This window comes from Coregonus lavaretus, assembly GCF_964263955.1.
Source record: "Coregonus lavaretus genome assembly, chromosome: 8".
Taxonomy (NCBI): domain Eukaryota; kingdom Metazoa; phylum Chordata; class Actinopteri; order Salmoniformes; family Salmonidae; genus Coregonus; species Coregonus lavaretus.
Window position 1 is genome coordinate 36,712,453 of NC_139995.1, and position 11,663 is coordinate 36,724,115.

General features: G+C 43.4%; 1 protein-coding gene across 1 annotated transcript; it reads left to right on the forward strand.

The window, feature by feature from the left end:
- Window positions 1–316: 316 nt before the first annotated feature.
- On the forward strand, window positions 317–11,105 carry LOC311133906 (citrate synthase, mitochondrial-like). Its single transcript, XM_084167518.1, has 11 exons — window positions 317–481; window positions 1,360–1,407; window positions 1,568–1,675; window positions 1,798–1,863; window positions 3,260–3,391; window positions 3,911–4,099; window positions 4,323–4,522; window positions 4,694–4,823; window positions 8,871–8,972; window positions 9,185–9,394; window positions 9,752–11,105. Exons 1-11 carry the CDS (start codon window positions 428–430, stop codon window positions 9,923–9,925), a joined length of 1,413 nt encoding a protein of 470 aa, XP_084023644.1. The 5' UTR covers window positions 317–427; the 3' UTR covers window positions 9,926–11,105.
- The last annotated feature ends 558 nt before the right edge of the window (window positions 11,106–11,663 follow it).

The window sequence follows — 11,663 nt, forward strand, 5'->3', positions numbered from 1 at the left end:
ATATTTCAAAGCGGTTTAGATGGTACAATGATTCTCTACACTATACTTGCTTGTCACAAACTGAAATTAGGCAATTAGAATTTTAGCGGATATGGCGGAGGGATGTATGCATAGTGCATCTTTAAACCATTGTGTTTTAAACGTTTAATAACATTTGCATGTTACAATTACAATCTCATGTCGGTGAAGATCACACTTATGCAACCTATTTAAATCCTTGACGCTAGATTCAACCAGACACCTACCCACAGGCAGATTATGTACGTCACCCAAACCATGCCTGTTCCCAGCCAATCTCCTTTGTTGGCCTGTTCATCTCGCTCAACCTTCACCTACCATCAAACTCAGGAGGGGCACCTTCAACGAGGTACTGGGGACTTTTACCAGCACAGTCAGAATCTACCAAGACAAACTCATCACATCCACCATGTCCCTACTGTCCGCCTGCAGGTTTGCCCCGAAGGTCTTAAATTCAACGAAGGTGAGCTCGATAAAGGAGATGGGCGCTGCATTGTCCCGGCCCATGCCATAACGTTAGCTAGCTAGTATGCTAAAACGTTGGCTAGCCCAACCAGTTAGTTAGCCACTTACCAATCAGAACATACGTGAAGTTAGCATTTAGCCATAGTAGCTAGCTAACTAGTTAAAATACTTTAGGCCTTAGCTAAGTGATGTGTAGATTGCTAAACTGCTAACGCGTTAGAACAAGTTCGCATTCAGGTAGCCAAATCCAACTATGTTGTTATTAGTTAGCCAGCTAAACTATGTACCGTAGACTAAACTTTTTTTTACACTGCTGCTACTCGCTGTTTATTATCTATGCATAGTCACTTTACCCCTACCTACATGTACCTATTACCTCAATTACCTCGACTAACCGGTGCCCCCGCACATTGACTCGGTACCGTTACCCCCTGTATATAGCCTCGTTGTTATTTTATTGTTGCTCTTTTATTTGTTACTTTAGTTTATTTAGTAAATCTTTTTTCTTAACTGCATTGTTGGTTAAGGGCTTGTAAGTAAGCATCTCACGGTAAGGTCTACACCTGTTGTATTCGGCGCATGTGACAAATACAATTTGATTTGATTTGTCATGGAACTCAAGCTTCAGTCTGTCTTGCAGTGATTAGGTAGGCTAGGTCATTGTTGGGGATACAGGCAAGGTCATTGTTGGGGATACAGGCAAGGTCATTGTTGGGGATACAGGCTAGGTCATTGTTGGGGATACAGGCTAGGTCATTGTTGGGGATACAGGCTAGGTCATTGTTGGGGATACAGGCTAGGTCATTGTTGGGGATAGAGTCAACCTGGTTTGACTGATTGCCTCTCTCCTGACACAACCCTTCTTGTGCCTTGCAGAGCGCAGCATGTCTCTTCATCGCTTCCAGAAATTCCACTACATCAACAGTAAGTACTCTGGCTGGACCTCCTTCAATATTCAATTTGATTTACACACATGCTTTTTACCTAGCAGTGCTGTGATGAGGTCATTTTGAACTGAGTGGCCCTCATAAATGAGTTGTCTTTCTAACTGTGATTTATTGTATTTTTCTCTGTGCTGTTGCAGAACCTGAGAGATGTGCTCTCGGATCTCGTCCCTAAAGAACAGAGTAGGATTAAGAATTTCAAAACGCAGTATGGCAAGACTAACATCGGCTCAATCACTGTGGATATGGTACATTCAGTTCAACTGTCATTTGTAAACATTCTACATTATAGGTGTACCCCTTTCAGTGCCAGTTGTAGTGTGAATATGGTAGCTGTTGATGTTAAGTGTGTGTGCCCTTGTCTTTACAGATCTACGGTGGGATGAGAGGTATGAAGGGCCTGGTGTATGAGACCTCTGTGCTGGATGCAGATGAGGTGAGTTGGTCTTTGCAGGGAAAGCCCCTGGACAGAGAATTGAATGCGTGCTCAGTATTGGGTAGGGGGATAGATTGGGCATTTTAGCCGTTTTCAGTTGCTTGTTAGTATCTTAGATTGTTTACACTTAGCCTAGATCAGGGGTAGGCAACTAGATTCAGCTGTAGGCTGATTTTTGTCCGAGTGGATGGTCGGTGGGGCTGGAACATAATTATAATAATTTCTACACTGCAAATTGATGACAACTAAGCCAAATAATCATTTCATACCTTGATTACATTAAAGACACGATCACATAAGTAACTTTTTTATTTTATTTGTAGGAATACTTGGGAACAGATTTCCTATATTAAACTAATTTTTTGCTGAAGTCTTTGCCCTTTAGTGATTCATTTCCTGTGGCTGAGCTGAAGAGAATTGTTTTGAAACAGAATGATTTGCACACTTGCTTAGTACTCCCCTGAGGGAGATGGCAGTCATTTCAGCAGTCAGCACTACTTGTGGATATTGGCTTGAAAGTCATAAGATAACACTCATGTGACAGGGCCTATGGGTTATGTAATGTCAATGTGGGGAGTGGGGTCAAAGGTATTTGAATAATAATAATATAATAATAATATGCCATTTAGCAGACGCTTTTATCGAAAGCGACTTACAGTCGTGTGTGCATACATTTTTACGTATGGGTGGTCCCGGGGATCGAACCCACTACCCTGGCGTTACAAGCGCCATGCTCTACCAATTGAGCTACAGAGGACCACCAATAAAACAGACAGAGGGAAGTTTTTGGTGGTTGCAGCCCTGTCCCACCCCTTTATATGAATTTATTAATGCATGCAAATGCACCCAGTGTATATATGTTAATGAGGCACATACAATTTTCTTTCTTTTGTCACAAATCTATATATTTTTATCTGATATAAAAATAAAGTGATTTTCATGATTTTTCTTAATCCTGGCATTATCAGAAATAATTTAGAAGTGTTTAGAAACATCTTATCTACTCACTTATAAAGAGAATTGCTTCAGTCATCATTCAGTTACTATTGGGCAAAACAAACTGCAAATGCATCCAACGAGTTTGTAGAGTCAGAATCTTGATGTAGTCATTGCGTGCAAGGAATATGAGACCAAATACTAATATTTGGACTACTTTGATACATAAAAGTGCTGTCATTTCTAAACGGTAAAACATATGCATGAAGATACCCTCAAATAAAAGGTGACATTCTGTACTGTTGCCTCATGATGAGTATAGAGCCCCCCCCCACCCCCACACATAAAAATGCCTAACTTTCCAAATACATATGGAGGGGAGTGTAGATATCTATTTATGGCAATGATTATGACTAAGTAGCTATTTATATGGGTCTGTTATTATTCTTTATTTTTTAAGGGAATTCGTTTCCGTGGCTACAGCATTCCGGAGTGCCAGCAGCTGTTGCCCAAGGCTCCAGGAGGTGCCGAGCCCCTGCCTGAAGGTCTGTTCTGGCTGCTGGTGACAGGCCAGGTGCCCACAGAGGAACAGGTGAGTGTTAGCTAGGCAACTCATTATGGAGAGAGAGTATGGCACAGCAGCTTAAATGTTGATACAACAACCCTTTTCATAATGGTACAGAGAACAGATCACATGATGTATATATTCAATAAAAAAGGTTGACCCATATAGCATAAACCACAACATAAAGCTTTACAACAGACAATAGCTCTTGATCTTTTTATCTGTGGGAGGAGGTTTTCTTCCATTTTGGTTTAGTGACGGATGATATTTTGCATAGAAAACTATATTCAGTGGCCCTCTCTGTGATTGTAGGTCCCCTGTAGCTCAGTTGGTAGAGCATGGCGCTTGCAACGCCAGAGTTGTGGGTTCGTTTCCCACGGGGGGCCAGTATGAAAAATGTATGCACTCACTAACTGTAAGTCGCTCTGGATAAGAGCGTCTGCTAAATGACTAAAATGTAATTGTAAGGACTTAATACATACGTTTGGTGTGCATAGCTTGACCAATTACCCTATTGCTGATTCTGTGTATTGTATCTGTCCCCAGGTGAACTGGCTGTCCAAGGAGTGGGCCAAGCGTGCAGCTCTTCCCTCCCACGTGGTCACCATGCTGGATAACTTCCCCACCAACCTCCACCCTATGTCTCAGTTCAGCGCCGCCATCACAGCTCTGAACAGTGAGAGCAGCTTCGCTCGGGCCTACTCTGAGGGAGTCAACAAGGCCAAGTACTGGGAGGTGAGCTCAGGAAACATACCCTGAAGAATATTGAACAGTGCACGCTGTTGTGGGAAAACATGTTCAGTAGGACAAACCGTTGTGAAATGTAGCAAAATGTCTGAACGCGCCCCAGTTATAAGAAGTCGAGATGGTGGAATCTGAACATGTGTTAATTGATCTATTGAAAGAGTTCCTTTTTTCCGATTACACTATTGACATGAAAATTATTCTATTTTCTCAGTTTGTCTATGAAGACTCCATGGATCTGATCGCTAAACTGCCTTGCGTTGCGGCCAAGATTTACCGCAACCTTTACCGCGAGGGCAGCAGCATTGGCGCAATTGACTCCAGTCTGGACTGGTCCCACAACTTCACCAACATGCTGGGCTACAGCGATACCACGTTCACTGAGCTTATGCGCCTGTACCTCACCATCCACAGGTCAGTTTTATAGAGCGTTCTACTTCATTCATAATCTTTTTTTCTCTTTATCATCCATTACCTTGTTAACTTTAAGATGTGCATATTCAGCTCCTGCTCTGTCATTGCACAATGCAGTTATGTGGCTACATCACTTATTTATTCACTCACTCCCCTTTTCTCCTTCGCTAGTGACCATGAGGGTGGTAACGTGAGTGCCCACACCAGCCACTTAGTGGGCAGTGCCCTGTCTGACCCCTACCTCTCCTTCAGCGCAGCTATGAACGGATTGGCCGGACCCCTTCATGGACTGGCTAACCAGGTGTGTACGGATGCTGATGTCAAAGTTAACATCCAACCTACTAGTGTGTGTGTGTATATGCTGTCAACTGAGTATACAAAACATTAGGAACACCTTCCTAATATTGAGTTGCACCCCTCTTTGCTCTCAGAACGGCCTCAATTCGTCGGGGCACGGACTCTACAAGGTGTCGAAAGCGTTCCACAGGGATAATAATAATATGCCATTTAGCAGACGCTTTTATCCAAAGCGACTTAGTCATGCGTGCATAAATGTATCTTTTTGTGTATGGGTGGCCCATGTTGACTCTAATGCTTCCCACAGTTGTGTCAAGTTGGCTGGATTCTTGATGCACACGGAAAACAGTTGAGCGTGAAAAATCCAGCAGCGTGCAGTTCATGACACACTCAAACCGGTGCGCCTGGCACGTACTACCATACCCTGTTCAAAGGCACGTCAATATTTTGTCTTGCCCATTTACCCTCTGAATGGCACACATACACAATTCATGTCTCAGTTGTCTCAATGCTTAAAAATCCTTCTTTAACCTGTCTCCTCTTCATCTACACTGTTTTGAAGTGGATTTAACAAGTGACATCAATAAGGGATCATAGCTTTCACCTGGTCAGTCTATGTCATGGAAAGAGCAGGTGTTCCTAATGTTTTGTACACTCAGTGTGTGTATATATGTGTGTATATACAATACCAGTCAAAAGTTTGGACACACCTACTCATTCAAGAGTTTATCTTTATTTTTTACTATTTTCTACATTGTAGAATAGTAGTGAAGACATCAAAACTATGAAATAACACATGGAATCATATAGTAACCAAAAAAGTGTTAAACAAATCGAAATATATTTTATATTTGAGTTCTTCAAAGTAGCCACCCTTTACCTTAGTGATAGCTTTGCACATTCTTGGCATTCTCTCAACCAGCTTCACCTGGAATGCTTTTCCAACAGTCTTGAAGTTGTTCCCACATATGCTGAACACTTGCTGGCTGCTTTTCCTTCACTCTGCAGTCCAACTCATCCCAAACCATCTCAATTGGGTTGAGGTCGGGGGATTGTGGAGGCCAGGTCATCTGATGCAGCACTCCATCCCTCTCCTTCTTGGTCAAAAAGCCCTTACACAGCAGCCTGGAGGAGTGTTAGGTCATTGTCCTCTTGAAAAACAAATGATTGGCCCACTAAGCCCAAACCAGAGGCGGGTGTATTGCTGCAGAATGCTGTGGTAGCCATGTTGGTTAAGTGTGCCTTGAATTCTAAATAAATCACTGACAGTGTCACCAGCAAAGCACCATCAAACCTCCTCTATGCTTCACGGTGGAAACTACACATGTGGAGATCAACCGTTCATCTACACTGCGTCTCACAAAGACACAGCGGTTGTACCCAAAAATCTCAAATTTGGACTCCAGACCAAAGGACACATTTCCACCGGTCTATTGTCCATTGCTTGTGTTTCTTGTCCCAAGCAAATCTCTTCTTCTTATCGGTGTCCTTTAGTAGTGGTTTCTTTGCAGCAATCGACTTTGAAGGCCTGATTCATGCAGTCTCCTCTGAACAGTTGATGTTGATACGTGTCTGTTATTTGAACTCTGTGAAGCACTTATTTGGGCTGCAATTTCTGAGGCTGGTAACTCTAATGAATGTATCCTCTGCAGCAGAGGTAACTCTGGGTCTTCCTTTCCTGTGGCGGTCCTCATGAGAGCCAGTTTCATCATAGCACTTGATGGTTTTTGCGACTGCACTTGAAGAAACGTTCAAAGTTATTCACATTTTCCGGATTGACTGACATTCATGTCTTAAAGTAATGATGGACTGTCGTTTCTCTTTCCTTATTTGAACTGTTCTTGCCATAATATGGACTTGGTCTTTTACCAAATAGGGCTATGTTCGGTATATCCCCCCTACCTTGTCACAACACAACTTATTGGCTCAAACGCATTAAGAAGGAAAGAAATTCCACAAATTAACTTTTAAGAAGGCACACCTGTTAATTGAAATGCATTCCAGGTGACTACCTCATGAAGCTGGTTGAGAGAATGCCAAGAGTGTGCAAAGCTGTCAAGGCAAAGGGTGGCTATTTGAAGAATCTCAAATATAAAATATGTTTTGGATTTGTTTAACACTTTTTTGGTTACTACATGATTCCATATGTGTTATTTCATAGTTTTGATGTCTTCACTATTATTCTACAATGTAGAAAATAGTAAAAATAAAAACCCTGGAATGAGTAGGTGTGTCCAAACTTTTGACTGGTACTGTACATACATACACAATGCATTCGGAAAGTATTCATTTTGTTACGTTCCAGCCTTATTCTAAAATTGATTAAATAGTTTCCCCCCCTCAATCTACACACAATACCCCATAATGACAAAGAAAAAACAGGTTTTTAAAAAGGAAAAAATAAAAGGCAATATCACATTTACATAAGTATTCAGACCCTTTACTCAGTACTTTGTTGAAGCACCTTTTGGTAGCGATTACAGCCTCAAGTCTTCTTGGGTATGTCGCTACAAGCTTGGCACAACTGTATTTGGGGAGTTTCTCCCAATCTTCTCTGCAGATCCTCTCAAGCTCTGTCAGGTTGGATGGGGAGTGTCGCTGCACAGCAATTGTCAGGTCTTTCCAGAGATGTTCGATCGGGTTCAAGTCCGGGCTCTGGCTGGGCCACTCAAGGACATTCAGAGACTTGTCTCGAAGCCACTCCTGTGTTGTCTTGGCTCTGTGCTTAGGGTTGTTGTCCTTTTGGAAGGTGAACCTTCGCCCCAGTCTGAGGTCCTGAGTGCTCTGGAGAAGGTTTTCATCAAGGATCTCTCTGTTAATCTTTCCCTCGATCCTGACTAGTCTCTCAGTCCCTGCCACTGAACAACATCCCCACAGCATGATGCTGCCCCCACCATGCTTCACCGTAGAAATTGTGCCAAGTTTCCTCCAGACGTGACGCTTGGCATTCAGGCCAAAGAGTTCAATCTTGGTTTCATCAGACCAGAGAATGTTGTTTCTCATGGTCAGAGTTCTTTAGGTGCCTTTTGGCAAACTCCAAGCGGGCTGTCATATGCCTTTTACTGAGGAGTGGCTTCCGTTTGGCCACTCTACCATAAAGGCCTGATTGGTGGAGTGCTGCAGAGATGGTTGTCCTTCTGGGAGGTTCTCCCATCTCCACAGAGGAACTCTGGAGCTCTGTCATAGTGACCATCGGGTTCTTGGTCCCCTCCCTGACCAAGGCCCTTCTCCCCCGATTGCTCAGTTTGGCCGGGCGGCCAGCTCTAGGAAGGGTCTTGGTGGTTCCACACATCTTCCATTTAAGACTGATGGAGGCCACTGTGTTCTTGGGGACCTTCAATGCTGCAGACATTTTTTGGTATCCTTCCCCAGATCTGTGCCTCGACACAATCCTGTCTCGGAGCTCTATGGACAATCCTTCGACCTCATGGCTTGGTTTTTGCTCTGACCTGCACTGTCAACTGTGGGACCTTTTATATAGACAGGGGTGTGCCTTTCCAAATCATGTACAATCAATTGAATTTACCACAGGTGGACTCCAATCAAGTTGTAAAAACATCTCAAGGATGATCAATGGAAACAGGATGTACCTGAGCTCAATTTTGAGTCTCAAAGCAAAGGGTATGAATACTTATGTAAATAAGGTATCTTTTTCTTTTTTTTTAATACATTTGCAAAAAAATCTAAAAACATGTTTTCACTTTATTATGTTTTCACGTCATTATGAGGTATTGTGTGTAGATTGAGGAAAATGTTTTATTTAATCAATTTTAGAGTAAGGCTGTAATGTAACAAAATTAGGAAAAAGTCAAGGGTGCTGAATACTTTCCGAATGCACTGTGTATATACATAATGTGCTATTTAGCAGACACTTTTATCCAAAGCTATGATTATGTAATGTTTTCATTCAAAGCAATGCTATCGGAGTTGCTTAAAAATACCTAATTTTCTGTTATTGTGATTATTAACAACTTCAGTAGTGAGAATGAGAGCAGTGATTTGTCTAGGTTGGAGTGATCCCCTACATTACCTCTGACTGTGCCCCTTGTAGGAGGTGCTGGTGTGGCTGACGGCCCTGCAGAAGGAGATGGGAGGAGAGGTGTCTGACGAGGCCATGCGAGACTACATCTGGAACACCCTCAAGTCTGGAAGGGTAAGTGGTCTAGACTGGAGGTCATGCCAAGCTGGGTCAATGAAAGGAAACCCAAAGGAAATGTTTCCATCTACCTAAAAGTGGAGTGAACAGGTGCACAAAGTAAAGGACGCATTTATGTCTTCATTTGAGGAATAAGCTGCAAGGGGAATGATATGTAACTTCTAAGATATTCAACCTAACTTTTTGACCTTCTGTTTGTGTTCTCTTAGGTGGTTCCAGGCTACGGCCACGCCGTCCTGAGGAAGACAGACCCCAGGTACACCTGCCAGCAGGAGTTTGCCTTCAAGCACCTGCCCGATGACCCCATGTTCAAACTGGTGCACCAACTCTACAAGATCGTGCCCAACGTGCTGCTGGAGCAGGGCAAGGCCAAGAACCCCTGGCCCAACGTGGACGCCCACAGTGGAGTGCTGCTACAGGTGAGTGGTGGGGCGGGGGTACAGGAGGATGGAGCCAACTATTGCGGTACACTTTCAACTGATCGGGAGAGACACTGTGTAAAGGTTACAAGAAAGGCCTCCACCATCTCTTCAAGGGATGAAGGAACATCTAAAAAGTCTAATTTCAGCATCTTTTCATAGTTTGTTCCATCCTAGCGAACTGTCAGAGACATATAAAAAAAAGTATAGCCACTCTCCTACTCTACTTTAGCTGTCCTTTATCTTTCTGCAAAGCCCTTATATATATCACATACAATTGGGAGCACTATAATGAAATACCTTCCCCTGTGCTGTGAAATTAACCCTCCATCCCCTCCCTCTCTCCTGTCTTAACAGTACTATGGGATGACAGAGATGAACTACTACACGGTGCTGTTCGGCGTGTCCCGAGCCCTGGGGGTGCTGGCCCAGCTGATCTGGAGCCGAGCCCTGGGCTTCCCCCTGGAGCGCCCCAAATCCATGAGCACGGACGGACTCATGAACCTGGTGGGGGCCAACAAGTCCGGGTAAAAATGAAGTATCAAAGGAAGAGGGAAGGAGGAGGGCAAAGAATAACAAAAGGGGGGAGGAATAGGGGAGGGGGAGTGGGATGATAAATATATAGTACACTTATGAAAACATTAAAGGGCCTTTGCTGGATTTAGTCGGTTCATGTCCGTGACACCAAGGTTATATTTTTCCTTTCGTTAGACTGAGCCATGGTAGTTGTCTTGAGATATTTAAGCTGACTTGGTTTTGTAAAGAAATCAAAATATCATGTCCATTTTTCAGTTCTAGAATCTGGGGCACTCACATTGTGTCTGACGGAATTATCCAAAATACCAAAACAAAAGACAACACTCCATGGCAGGCAAGGTCCTTCTGTAATATAACCACTCTAATATGGCCTAGCAGGTTAGAATATGTACAGTATGCAAATGACAAGGGTGTGTAGGTTAGTAATAGGGTACTGCTGCCCCTTTCATCAATGACTGACGTCACACCGCTATCAATTAAGGCAGAGTTCACTTATTACACCACCTCTTTCTGGCAGTATTCACCAACCCCATGGCACATCTGGTAATCAGAATACTCTGCCGGTTGCTTTGTACAGTGCTTCACAAATGGCTCTTAAATAGCTCTGTTCTCTTGGGAAGGGAGGTTGTTTTGAAAAGTGATCAACAGGGTAAGACGGCACTTTGCCTGATTTAAAAAATTTCTATCAGATTGGGGGGGGGGGGGAGAATTAATCTTCCTTTTAGACTTTTTCTTCAAGACCTGAGGACAACCTTAAAACATCAATTGAACTCAATCAATTTCTTATGAGAATGTGTAACATTTTCCCTTTTTATCAGCAATATGAATGTAATTCAAGAGATGGCTAGCATTGACTAATGGCACACGTGACCCGTTAAATCAATGTACTTTTAGAATGTTTTGTAAATGTTTGCTTTAGAACGTTTGCTGGTTTTACTACATCCAACTGTGATCTCTCATGTTGCTCATGAAGCAAGTACACATCTGAAATGCCATACCAAATAATCTCATGGTTGTGTTAAACTGGATTGTTTGTTAAGGTACCATATTTGCTTGGTTTAGTTTTAAGGTTGCCCTCCGGTCTAGTGGTGGGGGGCCTTATGTGTTTGTAATAGTCTGTTTCAATGCAGACCATATCCAATACACTCCAATTGGGCACAGAGGGCCCAACACCACCCCCTGGGTATTCATTTAATTTGTTTTCAAACAGCCCCCTCACACTGTCTACCCCCTCACACTGTCTACCCCCTCACACTGTCTACCCCCTCACACTGTCTACCCCATCACACTGTCTACCCCATCACACTCTCTACCCCCTCACACTGTCTACCCCCTCACACTGTCTACCCCATCACACTGTCTACCCCATCACACTCTCTACCCCCTCACACTGTCTACCCCATCACACTCTCTACCCCCTCACACTCTCTACCCCCTCACACTCTCTACCCCCTCACACTGTCTACCCCATCACACTGTCTACCCCATCACACTGTCTACCCCCTCACACTGTCTACCCCCTCACACTGTCTACCCCCTCACACTGTCTACCCCATCACACTGTCTACCCCATCACACTGTCTACCCATTTTTACATTTACATTTTAGTCATTTAGCAGACGCTCTTAACCAGAGCGACTTACAGGAGCAATTAGGGTTAAGTGCCTTGCTCAAGGGCACATTAACGTCATTTAGCAGACGCTCTTAGCCAGAGCGACTCACAAATTGGTGC

Excerpts from the sequence above, each read along its gene's own strand:
- LOC311133906 (XM_084167518.1), top strand. The coding sequence starts at position 428 with ATGTCCCTACTGTCCGCCTGCAGGTTTGCCCCGAAGGTCTTAAATTCA. Across the intron at positions 482-1,359 it reads AGGTCTTAAATTCAACGAAG|AGCGCAGCATGTCTCTTCAT; the intron begins GTGAGCTCGATA and ends TGTGCCTTGCAG. Across the intron at positions 3,392-3,910 it reads AGGTGCCCACAGAGGAACAG|GTGAACTGGCTGTCCAAGGA; the intron begins GTGAGTGTTAGC and ends ATCTGTCCCCAG.